Raw genomic sequence first — 22969 nt, 5'->3', positions numbered from 1 at the left:
CACAAAGGCAGGACAGAGAAAGACTTACCCTTCCAAAATCAAAATGAGGCTCGTACTGGCCTCCTACGCCGTAGTTGGCGACCTAGAGTAGAAGAAGCACAAACAGCCAATCAACCCAGGGTGAGAGATGAAGTCTCTGCTTCATATGTACAGTGGTGCTTTGCTAACGAGGAGGGTCATAAAATCAGGCCTAGGAACAACGTGTGTGGTGGGGCACAGCTTCCCTCCCAGCACTGGCACCAATTCTGCAAGGCAGTGGCAAGGTTGGAGCTACGAAGGTGCACCATCAGGAACAGCTGACTGGTAGGTCCCACCCACTGCAACCACATGGTCCCAACCTCACTGCCACCCTGCCATCTGGTGATGGACAGGTTGTAAGTACAGTGGAACCTTGGTTCCCAAACTTAATCCGTTCCAGGAGTCCGTTCAATGGTTTGGGAACCAAGGCACGGCTTCCGATTGGATGCAGGAGCTTCCTGCAGCCAATGAGAAGCCGCGTCGGACTTTTGGCTTCCAAAGAATGTTCGAAAACCAGAACAATCACTTCCAGTGTCTGATCGTCTGGGAGCCTGAATGTTCCAGCTCCCAAGGCATTCGGGAGCCGAAGTTCCACTGCACAAATTAACAAACCAATAAAGGCTGAACTATGCCCTCTTTAGTAGTGCCACCAATTTGAGTCTACTCTCCCAAATAAGGAACTAAATTAAGAAACGGCCTGAGGTTTCCCTTTCATTTGCCCTTACTGAAGATTCACCAACTTCATTTTCCATTAAAAAATGATTTTCAAAGTAATAAAACAATGTATTTCAACAATGCAGCTCCCACCCTAATAAAACATTTTTCTTTTCTTTAAAAAAATATTTCCCCTGTTTTGCTCAACTGAACTCACCCAAGGAAATTCTGAACTGGAGTTTGTATTTTTAAATTTTTCACCATACACTTAAATATTGTGGCTGACTGCATTCCACACACAAGCACAGGTAACAGAGCTCTTTTTTCCCCAATGAAAAGCCATGACTTTAGAGTGAAACAGAGTTGCATGAACCACACTTTCCCCCCACCCCACCCCTCCAAAACGGAGCCAGGGCTAAGCAAACATATGGACAGAATTGCTTTTCTCCTCTAAATTTGTGTCTCTGCAAGTGGACTTTTGGGGCTCAGTTACATGCTTGCTACTTTATGATCTGCTAACACGTCAGCAGACAAGAGCAAAACAAGCAAATATCAAATGTGAAGAAGAAAATTTGAACCGAAGCTCCTGAAGTATTCTCCTTTTTTAAGACTGATCCACCAAAAATGGGGAGGGTGAGGTGACACAAACAACATATTCGAATATGTATTTAAACCAGCATGAGATGAGTTGATGCTTGCAAGATTCTTAATACTCAAGTGGGGTGACATTTGGGTTTTTAAATATCTACTCAGCTCACCTGCAGCTCCTCTGCTGTGGAAACATCCAGTCCTGTAAGATCTTGTATTCTTGCATTAATACGTTCTACTACAGGGTTTTCATATCCAGACAGCCAGGCACTAAACATGGAAACAGATATAATTCCTGACCAGTATGATCAGAGCATCACTTTTCAAGACTAGTAAGAAACAACTTTTTAACTGTGCAAAAATGCCTACAGGCAAATGCCGACACTAAATGTGATAGCCGACATCTCAGTAACTCCACTGAACAACTTTGGCCCTACTTGCATATATTGCAGCTCTACTGTATTTCTTCAAAGCAACCCCCTTTGGTTGGCCAGCATAAATACTCTGCGGTGTAATGGGGTCACTAGATTACCTTATATATTACTAATTATCCTGAAAACCATTTTACTGAGCTAGCAGCAGGGTCGCCGATAAGTGGTGCTTCGGATTGTGACCATTGTACAAGGTTACAATTCATTGTACGAGACTAGTTTCCAGAGGGCTAGCTGTGTTTTTGCAACAAAAAACCAACAAAGAGTCTTGTGGCACCTTTATAGGCAAACACATTTTATTGTGGAATAAGCTTTCATGGACTAGAGTTGGATTCAAGACTAGATTAGTCTCAAGGACTTATTTCCATTCCTACCAGGGACTGTAATGATGGGGTGGACTGTTTGAAGCAGTAAAGTACATGGACTACTCCCAAGTAAAAAGTAGTGTCCAGAAGAAGCATTCATTTAAATGTGGGCTGAGGGCTGGGGGCAGAGGAATAGCACAATCTTATCTGAAACTGGAGAAGCTGTTAAGTGTTTGGCTCTCTTCCTGCCAAAATTCTTTGCCCTATCAGACACACACGGGTTTTTTTTTAAAGTGCCCACTCAGCTTTTGCCTCTTTCTATTCGAACCTGAATTTTCTGTTAAAGTGTCTACTCCCCACATATTCTAGCAGCTTGGACAACATTAAAGACCCTAGTTTCACGGTTTGCACACCTTAAAAACCAAACAGTAATCAAAAGCTAGTTGTTCAATTAGCAAACGTGATTTTTATGCACCATCGATGGTCAAAGATCCCTTGCAGAAACACATCATGTATATACTGTATACTAGTTTGAAAGGATTGAACTGTATTTTCACCACCACTCGAGTTTGTTTAATACCCTCCTTTTCAAAAGGATCACAGCAAATCTCTAATCAAGAGCGGTAAAACATGACACCACACAGGTTACAGAATCTCAAAGGGTAAGGAGAAGGGAGAGCTGAATGTTTTTTCTGAAGTTAGTAAGCAAGGAAGTTTAGGGAAGGAACTATCAGAACTACTGTGAGCATACAGAGCAATTGCAAACATAAGAAATATCATTTGAATATTATAGTCAGCAGTCTTAGCAATGGCGTTATAACATCACAACTAGGAGAGCTTTTACAGCCCTCTACCTAATCTTTTTCAAATAGCTATGATATTCATTATTTCAACTTTCTCATAGGATTAGCTAACCTTTGGTTTAAACAAAACTAGAGTCTTATTTTGGGAAATTTTACCCCAGACTGCGGTGTAGCTTTCACTTTTTTCAGAGTCTACAGTTCCTGTGTAGCTATTGATAAGAAAGCCTCAGCCCCTAAATATTTTCTTTCTGAGGAAACAGTTAGAGATTTTCCAGTGAAACGAGTCACTCAGCCGGCACCTCGTCAAGGTTTACTTTATTTAGAGGTTTCTTTGAGAAATTTATGTTTTTTCTATATCAAGGTTTCTTTTGGGAATCTTGTTTTTTTTTGAACAATTATTAGTTTAGTTTTAACATCATTCACTTTATCAATATCTTGTTTCAGGGATTTATCAAGGTATAGTTTTGTTTTTGCACTGTTTACATATTCCCGTGATTGTCTTTTTTGCCATGCTGTAATGTTCCAGCCTTCTCCTTCTCCTGTAGCCTAATTTGTAAAAATGTCAACTTTTTTAATTGTTTCAATGCCTTTTTTCTACTTCAGTTCAGTCAACATATACCCATCAATTACATATCCATCAGAAATGGAGTGGGGGGCAGGGGAAGAAAGACGTTATCTTGCAAGAGGAACAAGCACATCCTCCCATTTCCTTTCCCAGGAAGATCACTTGTCAACACTTTTCATTTCAGCTCACAGTCACGTGGAAGCTAAAATAATCCTGCAATGCCCCTGTATCATTTGTGGGGGAAATTGTGCTCTCTGAATGCTGCAACGTGTTATTATTGCTCTTGACAGCATCATCAAAGCTTTTCCATGTTGAATGTTGTCAAAAGTTAAATTTAGCGGCCGTAACAATATTTCTGAGATTCTCTCCTTTTGAAATAAACTAATACTCAAGAAAGGTACCTCCACTTCCATCAACCTTTACTTTCATTCCTTAAAAGATTCAGCATCTTTCCACTGAAGCTTTTAAAAATGGCACTACTAAGAAGGACTGTTCCTAAAACTTTAAAAAGTAATGTTGAAAGGCATGCATTTGTCTGATGGTTTAAAGAAATTCCTTTAAAGAAGCCCCCCCCCCCTTTCTAGAGAGGAAATTAAATCGTAGAGTAATTGGCTATTTCACAGGGATACATCATGACCAGCAGTTTCCTGAAAGTCAGACTGGCCGAAATATGAAGATACTACATACACATGGCTTGGCTCTAAATGCTGCTTTCCACTGCTGGCAAAATGCCATTTTCATGCAGCCTGCCACGTACTTCAGCACAAACAGTAGTCCTGTCATAAGCAGAGGCATGCCATTAATATAGAAATGCGTTAGCTAGGAAAGAGTGCTTGGAATGTTTGGGAGGAGGAAGCAGACTTCTCTTAAAAATACACGAGAGAGTTTTTGGGTTCCCTGTAAAAGTGGCTTTACTAGTTTGTTTTTTAAAAAAATAATACCGAGATCCTTGATGATAGGAATGAAAATCTACTCCTTCGCCAATACAGATTTAGGTTTTGAAAAAAAATCTGTCTTCTTAATATTGCTTAGTGTGTGAAACTTTTCACAGAACTGCACAAGGCAAAAACAGATTCAAACTGGATAGTCACGACGCACAGCCCACTGGTGGATATAAACTGCAGCTGACGTAAATATTTTGAGAGTGTACAATAGTTTCTACTGTGATTTAAACCACCAGGAGAAGAACAGCTCTCTCTAAAAAGAGGTTACAGATGCACACATTATACCTAACAGCTCACAAATCAGTTCCTACGCTTTATCACTACTAAAACCACACACACGAAACAGAAGACATAACAATTAATTACTAAAGGAAAGCAGTCTGCATTTTTGCCTGCTCCTGAAGTGTGGCTTTTAATGTAACAAATCCCTGAAGGTCAAGGCAGCGCCTCTTTCTTCGAATGAACACACACAATACAAGCCTCAAGAAGGCATTTAATATGAATGAGTGGTCTTTGCTTTAAAAATCTGCTTGGCTCTTGTACAAAAGTGTTGGCTATACCCAACCTTAACAGGAGACATTCATTTCCTCTGAACTGTTTCCCATGTTTTGCAATAGGTGTATACGAGGGCCAAGTATTGATCCATTAAACAGCTCAAGACCACTTTCTCCACTAAATTTGCGACATGCGTGCTCTTGCATGCCAGTTCCCATCTTGAAATCTCACGTTATGTTTTCAGGAAGTACAGGACATACTGCACAAATCCTGCACGTATCTGAAGAAGTATGCATGCACACGAAAGCTCATACCAAAATATAAACTTAGTTGGTCTTTAAGGTGCTACTGAAGGAATTTTTTTATTTTGCTTCGACTCAGACCAACACGGCTACCTACCTGTAACTGCACAAATCCTGATTTACACACATTTGATGTAAAAGGTAGATTTCTTTTCCCTGAGCTTTTTTTTTTTTTGGTGGGCAGGGGTATTATAATAGCAAATAATTTTTGAGGCTGCTTATGCCATACTTTTTTATAAGAAGAGAAACCCATGAAATTAAATAATTTCACAAACTAGTAACAGTATTTATAAGCACCTCACTGAAATACCCCCTTAAGCCAGTAAGGGATTTTTTTTTTGCCATAAACAGTACAGTGGTGCCTCGCTAGACGAATGCCCTGTAAGACGAATTTTTCGGTTAAGGAAGAGATTTTTCGAGCGGAGGTTGCCTTGCAAAAATTCGTCTAGCGAATCGCGGTTTCCCATAGGAATGCTTTGAAATTCAATTAATGCGTTCCTATGGGCAATTTTTTTAAAAAAAAATTCAATGGGATTCGCTAGATGAATTTTTCATTATACGAATTGACCCATGGAACAAATTAAATTGGTCTAGCGAGGCACCACTGTAACTTTTAATCATACACATTTAAAAGGATGGGAAAAGACAACTACTATATTTAGTACACCAACTATTTAAAAATAGAATCTGAACTAGGAATCTCAAGCTACCGTGAACATAGAATGTACTTCCTGTTTACCATGTGCCTCCTAGGAAGTGCTTAAGATTAACATAGGCATCCTGACCCATAGCTGTCAAGTTTTCCCCTTTCTCACGAGGAAGCCAATTCAGCATAAGGGAATTTCTCTTTAAAAAGGGAGAATTTGACAGCTATGATCCTGACACAGAAGTAAAAGCAAGCAGATGCTATATAGCATGTCGTTTACAAGGATTCTTTCTAAAATGCAACAATGCAGTGTTAATTCTGGTGGGGTCATGCAGACAAGAAAATAAGGTGCAAACATCAACACGTACACAGAAGTGTTTAACAAAGCAATCCTATACATGTCTAACCAGAAGTAAGCTCACTGACTTAAAACAGGATTTATTCCAGGTAAGCATGTATGGGATTGCAACCTAAGACTCACTGATCTGAGCGTGGGAGAAATAAGGACATTCCTGAAGTGCTTAGCTTTGACTGCTTCTTTACCCATGGAGTTTAAATTTGAGGATTTTCCCCTTTAAGCCTTCCAAACTTCCAGAGCCACAGAGGTTAGCATTCTATTTTAAGGCTCCATCCTTTTCATCTAGTTAGCAATTAGTTGAAGGGGGGGGAAGGTACAGAATCCCACACCAAGCTTGAAACAAACCACTGCAAAGAGAATTTCTGTAGCAACTTATCGACATAGCAGCGTCCCCTTACCTCTTAGAGACTCTGTAATGTGCTGTGGTCAGTTTCCCAGTCTGGGGGTCATGCACAGTAGCTCGGCTCAGCTACAAAAAGAGAAAGGACAAAGGGGCTTACTTTAGTAGCAAGCGTCTTCTGGGCCAAGCCACAGGCAATTAGAAGGGTTCCGATTGGTCTGGATGGAATGTAATGCTCAGATCAGCAAGAACATTCAAAAGGATTACAGTAGCTGCTGCTACTGTGACTCCACAATTAATCTCAATTGGTTCAGTAAATTTGGTTAGATTGTCCTTTCACTTTTTCCCTCCAAATGGAAAGTTTATGCAAGCCAATTGTTTGCAGGAGTTTCACAGAGAACTTCTCAGTACCCAGAAGTTTATTGTTTTGCAATAAGACTCAGGAGATATACATATATATTTAAATTCATTGTAGCAACCCTGGGCCATTCACCATCTAACCTACCTCACAAGGTATTACAATAGGGTTATTTCAGTTAACTGTTGCATGAACTGCCCAGAGTATAAATATTGTAATTCATAATTTTTTTGTAGTGGTCAGTGAATTATCTGGGAGCAGCTGAATCTAAACAGAGGGGGAACTGATCGCTGCCATGCGCAAGAGCTTTACATAAGAGTTAGGTGTAATTAAATATTAAGCTGTGATTAATTACTATTAACATTGTGTCATGATAAATGGGGAAACCCCATAGCTTTTTTTAGTAAGTGTGAGCAATTGCCAAGAGAAAACTCGTTTAAAATTTATCGAGTCAGTAGTTTAGGTTAATTAAGTCGGTTAATCACTTCCCACAACTAGTAGAAGTCTCTCTGGGAATGTGTCACCTGGCTCTAGCAAAACAAAACTGGAATTAGTAATCATGCAAGATAAAACGGTAGTCTCTGTTACGATGGATGTGCAGAAGTGCTTCTATATCCCTAAATACAAATAGCTGAAGAGCCGTCTTGCCAAGACCACTTCTCTGTAGATTCCACAGACGGGAAGCAGAGAGCTCATTTTACTAGTGAACTTAATTATTCTGCATGCCTCTTTGACAGTTCTGTAGGAGGCTATCCTTTAAAAACCAAGACATGGAAGACTTTGATGGAGAAAATGGCACTCTGTATTGCAGAAGGAAAAACTGAAATCTCTACCCAAGAAAACACCGAGGCAGACTGGAACAAACTAGGAATACATCCTAAATAGGCATACAAGGACAGAACTTCTGGTTAAAGGAAGAATCTGAGAAACTCAGCAGTAACAGTTTGTTACAATATCTGCAGAGAGCAAAGAAATGGACCAGAAAAATAATAATCAAACTCTTGTGTTTTCTGGTCATTTTCTCCCCTAATGAGCACCGCAGAGGCACTCATTAAAGGGAAAGAATATATGGCAAGTGAAATCTTACCTTTTGCTAATTCTGTAATGTGCAGTCTCCAAAACGCCTGTTATGGGGTTTGAAATGGTGGCTCGCCTCAGCTGTGAAGCGAACCAATCAGAATAGTTGCATTACAATGTATATTATTGCATCACATCAATCCGACCATTCAGAACCCTATTATGGAGCACAGGCTAAAGCAGGTTGGTTCTCATAATGGTATAATATCATGCAGAATACTGTATGGAGGAGGCCCATTACCACCGGGTACTTCTCTTTTTGTAACGTGTAAGAACGCGACTCACCTTCAACTAGCTTGGAGCAACAGGGCACTCCCAATAGCCTTATACCCAGCTTTTTACTTTGATTTCAGTAATTTATCAGCTTGGCTTGTACAACCACGACCAAACAGGATAGCTTACTGTAGGTATCTGACATACCTACAGGAATGGGGAATCTGCGGTCCTCCAGATGCTGCCGGACTCCCAAGTCTCATCAGCCACAGCCAGCATGGCCAATGATCATGGATGATGGGAGTTGTAGTCTTATGGGAGTTGTAGGTTATGCATCTCTATAAAGTTTATTGTTGGATCAGGTATACTGAACCGAGCTGGTATACAAACAACTCACATCTGGCTTCACTCTAGACCAGGCATCCCCAAACTGCGGCCCTCCAGATGTTTTGGCCTACAACTCCCATGATCCCTAGCTAACAGGACCAGTGGTCAGGGATGATGGGAATTGTAGTCCAAAACATCTGGAGGGCCGAAGTTTGGGGATGCCTGCTCTAGACTGTTTCCCAGGGGCTGATACAGCTTTGAAATGCAAGATGTGATCACACTTCTTACCAGGCAGGCACCTCTTGAATAATCATTTTGTTAAAAGAAGGAACGCCCAGCTGCATGGGAAGAGGCAATGATGGGTACTGGTACTCCTAATCTGAAGTGGGGAAGAGTTACAGAGTGCTGGCATGTGCCACTTACCTCTCAAGCACCCCTCTGATCAAGGCAACAAGGAACAACCTCTCCTTTCCCAAAGAGAAGGTGCGGGTTGGGTTAAAAAAAAGCTTGCAACTCACATGCTTCTACCGGCCAAGGCAGCACCTATTCACAAATTGCTGATGGACTGGTGTTGACAAGGCAAAAACAGCGCATGAGAGACGCACATGCTCTTTCAACACAGCAGGCATCTCCTCCTTTGGCAGATGAGAGGTCACCCCTGAAGGCACTTGCATCTAATTGCTAGCTCTTTGGCACAACTTCTCATTTCTCAGATGGGGTGCCTGAAATCAATTTTTTGACTTAAGGGCAGATCCGTCTTAACCACATCGAGCGCCGTGGCGCAAAGGTCCCTCTGCTGCCGCCCCCCCCCAACTCACCGCGGACGCAGAGGAGGGACATGGCATGGGCGGGCTGGGCGCTGAGGGTGGGTCGGACTCAGGGGCGCCACAGCGGGTGGGCTGGGCTGCCTGGTTGTCCTCCGGGGCGCCAGCACCGGCTCCTCCTGCGTGGAGGCCTCTGCTGGGGGGGGGGTGCCGCGCAGCGCCCGGCCTCTTGTCCTCATGCCCCCGACCCGCCAGGCTGAGGCCGGGACTCGAACCCGCGGCGGCCGGGCTGTCTGGCGGGCGCAGCGTGGTGCCCCCTGGCGGCCCGGCACCCTGACGCATTGCGCCACCCAGCCTTGCCTTAGGGTCGGCCCTGCTTAAGGGGACAAACAGGCCCTGGTGACTAGGGTTGTGGGGGGAGGTTTGTGCCATGGCTGAGAAGATCTTTTGCCAAACTATTTGACCTGGGGGTGGGGGAAGTAATATTTTCCTAAAAAACTAAACCAAATAATTAATCATGTCAATATACAAAGTATAAACAAGATTTTACATATAGGTCTAAAATGGATCAGTCATAAGTTTTCTATTTTTCCAAGGAAAGGCCATTGTTGGGGCCATTTTTAAAAGAATGAAAATCTGCACTGGGTGGCCGGTTGAGAAACTATGCTCTGCACTCAATCCTACACTTTAAACTCTTGCCTTCCCTTAAATTTATTTGGGAGTCCAGACTATGTGCAAAATGGCCATGTGCAAACCAGGGCCAAGTGAAACGCCATTCTGCTTACACACTACATTGTAACTTCATAACTGCAGAGTAACAAAAAAGCCTGTGACCCACCATCGTAGGTATTGTCACTTACAACTGCAGCTGTATCAATAGGTCTAATGTACTTTGAAAACAGAATTAAAACAATTCACACATGCTGCAAAGATTGTGAAGTCCCGCACTATAGTTTTTCAGGACTGTCACAGCCAGCCATCAAAAGTCCTCCCCAGTTTAACTGCTGAGACCTGCAGAGGAAGTTAGATCACACTATTTGTCAACCTAACCCAGTTCTGCCAACTTTGATAGCCAGTGACTCACTTTTTTAAAAAAAAAATAAACTTTTAAAAGCAACAACCCTTTTAAAAAACCTTAAAATACCAGGGGTTGAACAGGGACATTCCGTATGTTGCAGCATGTGCTCTAACATGGAGTTATTCTAAAGTGTCAGTTCTTAATGCCATACGGAGGGAATATTTTATTCCAGACTTATCCAAAGCAAAGCGTCCCATCATGAAACAAGACTGGCCGGAAGAGCTCATGCATTTGTAGTGCCGTTAAAAGTTATCATGGACAGATTGAGATTCTTTATTTACCCTCGGTTTTGCAAGCTCTTTGACAGTTTCTATTTCTTCGTCAGAGATTATTTCAACAAAGCGAACAATCCGAGGGCGGTCCCATTCATCCTCTTGTTTAACAGGGCCCAGTATGTACTTGGGATTCCCATTCCCATCGTAATAGCGGCAAAAAAGCTTCTTTTGTCTTCTTGGGGTCTGAAAGTTTGAAGCAAAATGTTTTTTAAAAAGTTTGTAAACAAATGCATAAATATCTGAAACGATACAGCTATCTAGCTGAACCAGCAGGTTTTCACCATCTATTTTTAAGCCATTTTTATAAACTGTACATAAAAGATGTTAATTACCATTTTGAGACCCTCCCCACGGCACAGCATTTCATACTTCTGTCTCTCTGGGAGGTAATCTTTGGCAGGTCCCCTTTTCTGAGTTTTGCTATCCTTTTCAGTCTGTCCATCGGTTTGGGCAATAGTCTTGTTTGCTTCTTTTTCTTTTTCTTTTTCCATGATGTACTCGAAGTATTTCATGTTGCCATTAGCTCTCTGGTGTTCTGAATCTATTGGAAAAGAAAGGATTGGGCCCCTTTGTGAAAGGCTAACCTTTCAACAAACTTGCTTTTCATGGTTAACTTTCGTTTTCTTCTTAAGCATATGCTTAAATCTGAATATTGCCAATATAGTATCAGACAACATAATAAAATAATCATACGGTAATAACAGACACCCACCCCAGCTTTAACAAGCTGTAGATTAATGATTGGCTAAACACCTGGGTAAATAAGTCTTTGTGCATATAAACCAATAGTAGCAATATAAATTAGAATAGAAGATGTGGAATCTAAAACTTGTGCTTGAGCAGGAACTGACATGGGGTGATTGGCTTTTGGAAGCGTCCCCACATCTGAATCAGATTCCAATGAGAATACATTAGTAGTCCCTTCCAGAATCGCAATGACAATCTGAAATGGGTCTATTGGGGCCTGCAGCCTCAGTAAGTTTGAAAAAATGGGGAGAGCAAACAGGAGCAGCAGGCTGCAGGGGGGCTTCTAAGTCCTGCTGCATTCCCGTTTATGCCACTAGGAGCATACAATCCTCACCTATTCAGAAGTGATCTGATATATGTTCAGACTTGTTTTGAATGCACAAAAGCTATCAGCTAATGGGAGCAGAGCCGGATTATCTTGCTCCCCGTTACCCAATATAGAATGCCACAGCTGCTGGCACTAGGAAAAGCTATAGTTTTGAAGGCAACTACTATTTAAGAATTTGACCCAAGATAAATTAACTTTAAAAAAAGGAAGGCAAGTTTCCCACTCCCCACCTGCAGCCATTTGTACCTCTTCAAAACTTCACTGGAGAGACGAGAGGGAATGGGAAGTTCTTCCAAGGACTTCCTTAAGTTAAATTACGGGGACAAAGCCTGTTTTGGTAGTAATTCCTCTCTCCTTCAGAAGCCCCCTCCCATCCCACACGGCTCAGTAAAATTTCCAGACCATCCAGGAGAAAGGGGGGAGGAGGAGACAGGAAGCAAAAATTGCACTAATCAGCAAACGGATCTTTGGTGCACAGGAAAATTAGCGCACAAAATTAGTTATTGCAACCCACAGGAAATATACAAGTTCTTTAACATACCTAACTCAAGTAGACGCTTGGTAAGCATCACCGCTTTCTCTAGATCCCCCTGCTGGTACACAGCATAACTCAAGTAGTCCAGAACAGAAACCTTGCCAATGGAAGGAGAAACCTCTCCGTCATCCAGCTGTTTTAGAGCTTGCTCCATCCACAGTTCAGTGTGGTAGTAGTCTGCTTCAGTGTATGCAATCTTGCCCAGCTCAAAGCAATCCTCAGCTGTTAGAAATGTCTTATGTTTCACTCCTGTAACAAACAAGAAGCCAATAATGTTTAATCAAGGTTGCATTGAAATTGCTGTACTGAATCATTTGCACTGATTTTTTTCTTCTTCTGAAGCTGCATTTTTCTCTTTTTATTATCTGATTAAAGACCCCTTACAAAGCCTATGATGGAAAAACAAAAGCTGTGCAAAATTTGTGCTAACTAAAGCAACTTAATTTTTAAAATTTTGTATAGGCTGCATTTTACTGTAACTTAGAGCATTTACCACTTCTTGTTATAATGATAGCGGTTTTTAGATAGGGATCCTAAAGACCACCAAGACAATCAGTCCCAAGAGTGTGCCCTACCAAATTGTTGTGTTTCCTAAATCCTAGGGCAGGCATCCCCAAACTGCGGCCCTCCAGATGTTTTGGGCATGATCCCTAGCTAACAGGACCAGTGGTCAGGGATGATGGGAATTGTAGTCCAAAACATCTGGAGGGCCGAAGTTTGGGGATGCGTGTCCTAGGGTGTGGAATCTGCCTCCCCCTGCCCCGAGAGGGCCACATTCCCTCAGGGGTAATGTGCAGGGAAATAGAGCCAAGCCCAGGTGGGGCACCTCACACTTTCAGTCAACAAAAAACACACTATTGCTATTTGTACTGTAGGAAATTAATCCCAATTGCTCCAACAGGAGTGTTTGCCACGGTCCAATGCAAAAAGCAGGCACTGAGGGCCAAATCTGGATCTGGAGCCCAGAAGGGGGTTAAAGAAGGGCTGTAGTGTTTTGTCTCCTACTGTTTCACAATCCAGAACCTGCAATATGCATTGCCTAAACAATTTTAATGGATCCTTTTTTGACAACACAAAGATTAGTTGATCCTAATCTAGATTGGGATCCTGGTATGGGAATAATTTAAGACTTTAAGTGCCTGCCCTCTGCAGTGATTTGGAAGACGAACACAAATCATAGCTATGGTTTGAGCGAAAGAGGAAGCCAGTAATTTATAAAAACATGCAAGCAAAGGGAGGGGAAGAGGAAGGAAAACAGTGTTACAGGGCATAAGGTTCAGTCTTTTAGCAACAAAACATGGTTTAATACACTATGTGAAACAAATTCTTCCTCCCTAATCACCCTCAAATGCTTTCTGCAAAGTCGTTTTCTTAAACGTCTTTCCCCAATATACTTACAAAAATTACCAAAATTTTACCTGGGAGATTTCCCCTCGATATAGTGTCTGTATCCAAATTATACGTATCCTGGAGCCGTAAGAGAGCTTTGGCAGCACCAGTCTGATCTTCATCATTTGGGAAATACTGGCGTTGAATAGTCATGTTAGAAATGAACCCTAAAGAAAGAAAGAAGCTCTTAGAATGATAGAATTCTGAAGTGTGGCAAGGGATGCTTGAAATCAGGGTGTGTGTGCAGGGAGAATTGGGCGTGTGGTGAAGGATGCTTGAAATTAGGGTGTGTGTATGTGTGAAGGAAGGAGCAGGGGGACCCAGGTGGCGCTGTGGTTAAACCACTGAGCCTAGGGCTTGCTGATCAGAAGGTCGGTGGTTCGAATCCCTGTGACGGGGTGAGCTCCCGTTGCTTGGTCCCAGCTCCTGCCAATCTAGCAGTTCGAAAGCACGTCAAAATGCAAGTAGATAAATAGGAACCGCTACAGCGGGAAGGTAAACGGTGTTTCCATGTGCTGCTCTGGTTTGCCAGAAGCGGCTTTGTCATACTGGCCACATGACCTGGAAGTTATACGCTGGCTCCCTCGGCCAATAATGCGAGATGAGCGCGCAACCCCAGAGTCGGTCACGACTGGACCTAATGGTCAGGGGTCCCTTTACCTTTACCTATGTGTGAAGGAAGGAGCAGGGGGAATAAGGCATGAGGTGAAGCCCCTGGGTGAAATCCGGCATTATTATTTTTGCGCCAATTATTTTCATTTATTTTTCCAAATTATTACAAATCTTGCAGAATTAATTCAATTTGATACAATTTTCCAATACCAGCTTCCCATTCCCCTTATATGTCCAAGATGAACCCCTGTTGCTGCTTATGTTCTCAATTAATCTCTAGATAACATCCCCCAGTATTTACCAATATTACCCATCCCCTTTACATCTCTGAATACAGCAAAAAAAAAATCAAGTAAATCTTAAACCTTCATAGACACACACACACACACACACAGCATCTCATTGAAAGGTTCCAAGGAATGGATAGGGACTGGAATGTAAACAGCCCGTTGAAGGCCTGGTTGCTAGGACAACGGTGATAGAAGTGCAACTTCTGAGACCAAATGGCCTGAGTGTATTTGGACCACTCCAAGGTGATTGCAGGGTCGAAGATACCAATATGGAGCCATGTGTATTTTACATACCATGACCTGTAACCTTTATTGATGTATGTAGGAAGATGTTTAAAGATGCTTTGATGACTCTGTGTGCTGTGTAGCCTTCAAAAGCTTTGCTTTTAGTTGGAAGGGCAGTCCTTCCAACTAGCAGCTGGCTGCCAAGGCAATAGTTTTAATAAATGCTGGGTCTCTCCTGGATACTGCACTTGAATTAGTTTCCTTGGTTCCGTGGTTTATTTAAAAGGTGGCCCCCTCACCTGGGTAACAAACAAGGTGGTGCAGAAGTGAATTACACCTGAATTTTTGATTTTCCCCTCCTCCCACTCATGTCATAAAAACACACAGCACAGTGTTGAAACTCTATTCCTATTATTATTATTATTTATTTATACCCCGCCCATCTGACTGGGTTTCCCCCACCACTCTGGGTGGCTTCGAGCAAATACCAAAATACATTAAAATATCACAGATTAAAAACTTCCCTAAACAGGGCTGCCTTTAGGTGTTTTCTAAATGTCAGGTAGTTGTTTATCTCCTTGACCTCCGATGGGAGGGCGTTCCACAGGGCGGGGGCCACTACAGAAAAGGCCCTCTGCCTGGTTCCCTGTAGCTTTGTTTCTCGCAGTGAGGGAACCGCCAATAGGCCCTCGGCGCTGGATCTCAGTGTCCGGGCTAAACAATGGGGGTGGAGACGCTCCTTCAGGTATACAGGACCGAGGCCGTTTAGGGTTTTAAAGGTCAGCACCAACACTTTGAATTGTGCTCAGAAACGTACTGGGAGCCAATGTAGGTCTCTTAGGACCGGTGTTATGTGGTCTCGGCATAACAAAGATTCTGGATTCTAGCAGATACCACAACACCAAGGTGAGTTACTGCTGACACAAAATCCCAGATCTCACTGAGATTTCAGGACTCCTCAGTATGAAATTGTTGACCTTTTAGGAGACTAAAGTGGCTAAAGAGAGAACGGAAACCAGGGATTTTCTGGCCCACAGCTCACTGAAACCCACACAGCTCTCAGCCTGCGAGCGAGCCTTTGCAAAGGCTTTTAAAAAGCCTACCATCAGACATATCCTTCAGGACTAGGTTCTCCAGCTCGCTCCACTCTGTGTTAAGTCGCTTCATCAATTTGAATGCATTCACAGGGTGCCCCAAGAACCCCTCTGGGTCTTTCGTTGCAGTGTCTGTCAGCTTATCCAGCTTCTCTGCCCACCTAGAGACAAAATGAGACCGAAATATTTTTACTATGTCACTTTCTGTGTGCCAACATTAATGTTGTGAATTGACATCGGATACCTTGTATTGTTTCATGATCTAAAACATAAATAATTTGCATGGTCTAAAGATAAATAAAAAGCACAGATTTTCAAAGCTAGCTCATAATGCGGCTAGCTTTTAATAGTTTCTTCTCTACATTCTAAATGTTGCAAGTTACTTGGAGATTCCCTGTGTGTATCGAGTGACTAATAAACTGAATAAATAATGTACATTTGTTTATTTATACATTTCTGTACTTTTTCCAAAGGTTTGAAGTAAAGTTGTTTTCATTATCCACAGCCCATATTTAAACTCTGGATGGTTTACAGCAGGCACCCCCAAACTTCGGCTCTCCAGATGCTTTGGACTACAATTCCCATCTTTCCCCGACCACTGGTCCTGTTAGCTAGGGATCATGGGAGTTGTAGGCCAAAACATCTGGAGGGCCGCAGTTTGGGGGTGCCTGGCTTACAGCCAACATTTTGCAGAAACAGCAAATATTCCTCCGCCCACAAAAAGCCATATATTATTTGGCCTGGGGAAAATTTTATGTCACCCACTAAATATTAGTATTAAAGCCTGTACATACTTCTTAATCTGTTCCAGCTTGCTCTCTTCTGCCTTGATATAGTCTTTTAGTGAAGTCACCAGGTCTTTCTCCGTATTAATTAAGTCTGTCATGTGACCTAAAAAGAAAGTTTAATTCACTCTTCATGTCTATGATCAATTTCAAAATCTTAACAATATGCTTTTAAAAAAACAACCAACAAACCCAAATACACAGGGGGTTTGCAATTACTTTACACTTTCTAATGCTTACAAAAAAGGTGCAAGGGAAATATTTCTCCCTGCTGTTCCTAATTAGTTTCGCCATGTAATCAGAATATATTGTCAGTAAGTTAACCAATGTATCTCAAGTAGAATGTAAGCTGCAAGGCAGCAGTCTGTTTCTCTAAACTAATGTCTTGCAAATATTGCAAAATCGCTCCATACTTTCCCTGTGGATTTTGATTTTTCCACATTAGAGAGTTTCTCAGTGGCAGTTTTATAACACATCAAGAATTACTGGTAAGTTAATCAAGGATTCCCTTCCTCCCCAAATTGATTTCTGTAGCACACAATATTGATATGAATAGCCAAGGAAAAGGGAATTTAGAAGTGGATACTGAGATGGTAAGAAGACTCATACCCTTTCCCACGCTTCTGGAAAAGCAAGTCACCTCCCCACTTTGAAACCCAAAGTTGTCCCAACTGATAAAACATCAAATCATGAATATAACACCATAAAGCAATCATCCAACTGAAATATCCTTACCATTTACTAGTTTCACATAGGCTGGGGAAACTGAGAAGGGTTGGGTTTGGAATTATGTTTTCAAGCATAAAATATTTGTCACATTCCATTTATTAGCGATTATGCCAAAAATCTTCCTTTCCATTATATTATACAAACAGTGCAAATGACCTTTCCCTAGGGCCACTTTACCTTTTGAAAAGTCAATAGAATTACTATTCTAAGTCAATAGGTCTACAGTAATACCTCGGGTTACGAACGCGATCCGTTCCGGATCGCAGTTCGTAACCCGAATAGTTCGTAACCCGAACGCGATGGGCGCCGTCATTTTGCGCATGCGCAAAGTGCAATTTTCGCGCTTTGCGCATGCGCAGATCGCGCGCGCGGCGAAATCACTTCCGGGTTTGCGCAGTTCGTAACCCGAACTGTTCGCAAACCGAGGTGGTCGTAACCCGAGGTACGACTGTACTAACTTCTAAGAGCAACCATATAGTTGGCCATTTGCTGTTGGGGGCCGCCCACAGTGGCTGGGGAAACCCAGCCAGATGGGCGGGGCATAAATAAATAAATAAATAAATAAATAAATAAATAAATATTATTATTATTATTAGGATCTCTTCCTCTCTTCATGACCCAAGTAAACTTGTAACAATTGCCATGTGCGGCAGGCAAAAGGGGTCGTCCCCCCAATTTATCAGCAAGGTTAAGTTAGGCGAGATATACAACCATGTTACACGTTTAACCAATTTGAGCACATGACCAGCAGATCTTAATACATGAGTATTATTAATAAATAGTTTCATAAATAAAATACAAATATTATTCTCCTAAATGTTCAGTACTACTACTACTTTTGCTAAGCACAGCACTGTTTCAGTGCTTTCAAATACCTATTTACTGATACTTGGGTACTTTTTGCTGCCATGTTTCAAAGTTATCTGCGGGCGTTTTTCTGATTTTTATTAAATTTTTAGACTTTCTTGTTGGCCGTATTTTAGCTCCGTTGTCTTCACTAGATCTTGGAAGGGCAACTCATAAATGTTATAAACAAGCAATGCAACTCAAGGAACCACTTCTGCATCATTATTGCTGAATCGTTTAAAAAAATGCTTGACAATTCTGCTCAAAAGTTTTGCTCACCAATGGAAGTGAAGAAATCTGTATGCGCATATGAAAAGGGAAGCACAACACAGAGGACTAGAAGGCAACATGACTTTGTGGGCATCATCATTCTACTGTTCTGCTGTTGCCTTAACAAACGCCTGAAAGAGAAATAAAACAGCACTTTTAAAAATACGGCATAGTTTTAACAATCACGAGGTGCTTGAGAATAACCAAAGGAGCCATTTACATGCTTCTAACAGAAGCATGTGCAAAAGAAACCACCTGGGCAGCAAAGTCTCTTGGCAGATGTGCAAACAGCACCTCTGGATTTTCGCCCAGCAAACTGGGCTTGTAACATGTCAAGCATAAATGAGCGTCATCTCGCCTGCAGGACTTAACACACATGAGTACCAACTGTTTCCCAGAGCTACTGATTGTACTGGCTGTGCTTGCACTACTTCTGTAAATGAAGAGGAGAGCATGGAGGTTGTTTCCAAAGCATCCTGGAGTTTAATCTTAGGAGTGCTAAAGGTAAAAGCAACTTACTGCCTCTGTCCTTTTTAAACTCAAGTTCAATCTCAGCACTGTAGTGTTGATGCTTTACTACAAACAGGTGGTAAATAAATATTGTGAAATAACCAGAAAAGGACCCTGGTGGCAGGGTTCAACTAAGTAGTTCCACTAGAAGGAGCCAGCTTATCCCCTCTCCTTCCCCAACGTGCCCCATGCCCCCCCTCCTTGAAATCGGCTCTGGGGAATAAGCAGAACCCCCAGAACAGTGCGGAGCAGGCAGTGCAACAATTGCATTGCATTAAATGGTACAACTGAATTGTGTTAAATGTGCAATTCAAGACCAGAAGGGTGCTGCTATGCTTTCCCGCCCATGCAAAGCCATTCCTGCAAATTTTCATTTAGGTACCAACAGAATAAAAACAACATGTCAGAGTCTGGAGGGAAGAAGATGTTGAGTTCTACCAACTAATATGAAAGATACAACGAGAAAGTCTCTTAATTAGAATACAATAGACAATTAGTAGTTGGACACGCCTCCCATTCATTAGAGAATATAAAATAAAAATTTTGGAGCATCATTAGTGTTTGCTTTAGCACAGTGTGCAGAACTTTCATATCCTGCTTCACACTTTGAACTTTTTTAAACTGAACATACAGGTTTGTGGCCAATGCTAGTCCTACTCAGAGTAGTAGAGCCACTGAAGTTACCAGACGTGGTGAACCTCAGTCCTTTAATTTCAACGATCTACTCTGAATTGAACTTAGCTGGATAAAACACACAGTAAAGGTAAAGGGACCCCTGACCATTAGGTCCAGTCGTTACCGACTCTGGGGTTGCACGCTCATCTCGCATTATTGGCCGAGGGGGCCGGCGTATAGCTTCCAGGTCATGTGGCTAGCATGACAAAGCTGCTTCTGGCAAACCAGAGCAGCACATGGAAACGCCGTTTACCTTCCCGCTGTAGCGGTTCCTATTTATCTACTTGCATTTTGACGTGCTTTCGAACTGCTAGGTTGGCAGGAGCTGGGACCAAGCAACGGGAGCTCACCCCGTCACAGGGATTCGAACCGCTGACCTTCTGATCAGCAAGCCCTAGGCTCAGTGGTTTAACCACAGCGCCACCTGGGTCCCACAGTACGTAGTTGTAAAACAGCACATGTGGGTTACATAGGGTTTTTATTTTCTGGGCCTCCCAAATAGATTAAGCCCCTGTTGTAAACAGAAATTGCAACATTGCTTGTTTACTTTAAGGGTACAAATCCTTTCAAAACTCTTAGAAGGGAAAACAAAATACATTAATGTAATCACAATAAATCAGGTATGGAGGAGCAACTAAAACTCCCGTAATCCCTCTGGCCATTGGCCATGTCTGCTGGGGCTAATGGGAGCTGGAGCTCAGTAACATCTGGAGGGCCAAAGGTTCCCCACACCTGCAATAAGTAAATATCAAAATGCAGCAAGTGATTATGACCCTTCCAATAGGGCCTGTGGGAGGGAGTTCAGATGAAGCAGGCACTGATGTCTACTTCACATGCTTCCTTCATTCTCATGAAACTTCTCCCAGGATAGTTCAACTAGAGAAGACACGGAGTGTCTTTTGCACCTACCTACCCGAGGGACGCGGGTAGCACTGTGGGTTAAAACATAGAGCCTAGGGCAGGCATCCCCAAACTGCGGCCCTCCAGATGTTTTGGCCTACAACTCCCATGATCCCTAGCTAACAGGACCAGTGGTCGGGGAAGATGGGAATTATAGTCCAAAACATCTGGAGGGCCAAGGTTTGGGAATGCCGGGCTTGCCGATCAAAAGGTCGGCGGGTTGAATCCCCGCGACAGAGTGAGCTCCCATGCTCAGTCCCTGCTCCTGCCAGCCTAGCAGTTCAAAAGCATGAAGTGCAAGAAGATAAATAGGTACCACTCCAGCAGGAAGTTAAACGGCGTTTCCGTGCGCTGCTCTGGTTTGCCAGAAGCAGCTTAGTCATGCTGGTCACATGACCCGGAAGCTCCCTTGGCTAGTAAAGCGAGATGAGCGCTGCAACCCCAGAGTCATTTGCGACTGGACCTAATGGTCAGGGGTCCCTTTACCTTTTACTTACCTACCTACCTATTCTAAAACTGTTTCAAGAGTTGCACCCCATTCCAGTATGGAAGTGATTTGGTGGCATGAGCACAGCACAGCCTTTGCTAGATGGTCTTTTTAGATTTTTTTATGCAAGGAAAAAAAGTTATACAGCTTGCCTCCAGCAATTTAAATCAGCTCGGCTGCCAAGAGAATTTTGTGTACATCGAAGCGGGATCTCTTGTCCATAAAGCCTCTTATGCCACACGAGTTTCAGGAACCCCACTTTTACTTCACTGCTGAAGTCTCATATGTAGACTTCGAGTAAGTTCGACAAACTTTTGAATGACCCAAGTGTGATGCAATACTCCTCAAACACTCAAAAACATTTGAATGCTAATCAAATAGCACAGAGTCCCCCCCAAAAACCCTGACTTTGCATATCCCTTAGCTCAGATTTTTTCATGTCTGTGTGAGCTGCTTAGAAATGCATTCTATTCATACTTAGCAAGCATGAGTAACCAGTCACCGTAAATAGGTTCTCTCCAGAAGTTTGTGAAGCGAGCGAAAGGTTGATGAAAAAAATGCTACTGCCACGTATTTCACCCTCCCCCACTCACGTAACGGACACTCGTTCATCTCAAAAATCTTCCCAAGTGAAGTCTAACAGAAAGTACCAGAGCCTTAGCGAAAGTACCAGAGCCTTATGGAAGTCAAGCTTCTGTGTAAACAGCCCTCTTTTTGTATTGGCTCTTCAGTCCATTCTTGCAGTTTTTGTACCCTCTTATTTGCAAAGAGATCAATTTACAAAGGGGAAGGGAGAGAGGTAACCATTGCTTGCTTAGGAATTTCCGCACAAACCAATCCTGCTTGACAGTTGTATAACTCTCTTAAGAAATAACTGGAAACGAACGCATGTTTGTCTAAGTAAAACTTATTCTCTGGCTAAGTCAGGGGTTTTTTTTGTCTTTTAAAAAAGTTTCAACTGTTAGGCCTTGCATGAATACAGATATCCGGATAAGAAGCACCACATGCAAACTTGGATAACTATCATCTGCTCAATGAGTAACAGCCAGAGATGGAGATTCTAGAAGGAAGGAAGGAATCAGGTTTCTCTCATATACTACTCTCAGTATATGCTACTGATTACAGAAACTCACTCCACTCATTATACCGCAAAATGAACAGCCTCTGAAGCTCAATGGCTGAAGAGGCTTAGGAGGCAATCTTGAGGGTGAAGGGGGGGGGGGGAAGACCCACATCCACGTCAGCCCCAAACCCGTTTTTCCCTTGGGGCACAGACATGGGCGGAACTGTGCAAGAATTTTTGACAAGATTGGGCTGTCCTGGGCGAGTTGCTACTAGACAGATATTTTCAGGAACTTTTTTTTTTTAAAAAAAAAATCAATTTTATTTGGGGGGGGGGAGAGGGGAGAGGGACAGAGCGCTATGCCAAGTCCATCGCACTCTTCAGCAGCGTAAAAGAAAGGGAAGAGAAAGTGCCTGGTGGAAAGGGATTCCCCAGAAAGAGGGCGAAAGGGGACTTATCCACGCAGCATGCCTTTGTTGGTGGTGGGGTAGCGAAGAGGGGAGCCCAGCAAAGTAGCCACAATGGAGGGCTGTTTGTTAAAAGCACACTTGTGGGGGATTGTGTGCTTTGTTTTAGAAATAAAAAAACCCCAATGCTTAAAATAAAATAAAATAAAAAGTACGACATACTTTATGGGGAAGTTAGTTCCTCTGGGCGCAGCTGCTGCTGCTTCTGCAGCAAAGCCAGGCATGCCAGCTATTTCCCTTCCCGTGGGAAAAGCCCCTTCCATGCACGCGACCAGGAGTTGGGGGAAGTGGGTGGGAAATGGGAAGAAAAGCCCCTCCACGCACCTCGGAGGAAAGCTGCCAAAAGCTGCTGCTGCTGCTGGCGCTGCTGCGTCTTGTCCGCCTCTCCGCCCGGTCCGGGACTGCACGCAGCAAGGCCCCTTTCGGAATGCTTATGCGGGCCGGGATCCCGCCCACCGCCGGCCCTGGGAGGCGGA

General features: G+C 42.8%; 1 protein-coding gene across 4 annotated transcripts in view; it reads right to left on the bottom strand.

The window, feature by feature from the left end:
• The window catches only part of P4HA1 (prolyl 4-hydroxylase subunit alpha 1), a 28739-nt gene extending 5794 nt beyond the window's left edge, over positions 1-22945 (bottom strand). Inside the window, exons 1-11 of one of the 4 annotated variants that reach the window (XM_035137795.2) lie at positions 22818-22945; positions 18401-18522; positions 16556-16652; positions 15771-15922; positions 13570-13707; positions 12158-12400; positions 10874-11082; positions 10548-10724; positions 7895-7965; positions 1431-1530; positions 29-82 (exon numbers count right to left, since the gene is read on the bottom strand). In XM_035137795.2, the coding sequence (XP_034993686.1) occupies positions 29-82; positions 1431-1530; positions 7895-7965; positions 10548-10724; positions 10874-11082; positions 12158-12400; positions 13570-13707; positions 15771-15922; positions 16556-16652; positions 18401-18491 (1332 nt within the window). In that variant the 5' untranslated portion in view covers positions 18492-18522; positions 22818-22945. The other 3 variants (XM_035137792.2, XM_035137793.2, XM_035137794.2) reach the window with 3 other exon arrangements.
• Between the last annotated feature and the right edge of the window lie 24 nt (positions 22946-22969).

This window comes from Zootoca vivipara, chromosome 5 (genome assembly GCF_963506605.1).
Source record: "Zootoca vivipara chromosome 5, rZooViv1.1, whole genome shotgun sequence".
Classification (NCBI taxonomy): Eukaryota; Metazoa; Chordata; class Lepidosauria; order Squamata; family Lacertidae; genus Zootoca; species Zootoca vivipara.
Note: the sequence above shows the minus strand (reverse complement) of the source record. Positions and strands in the feature narration are given on the sequence as shown.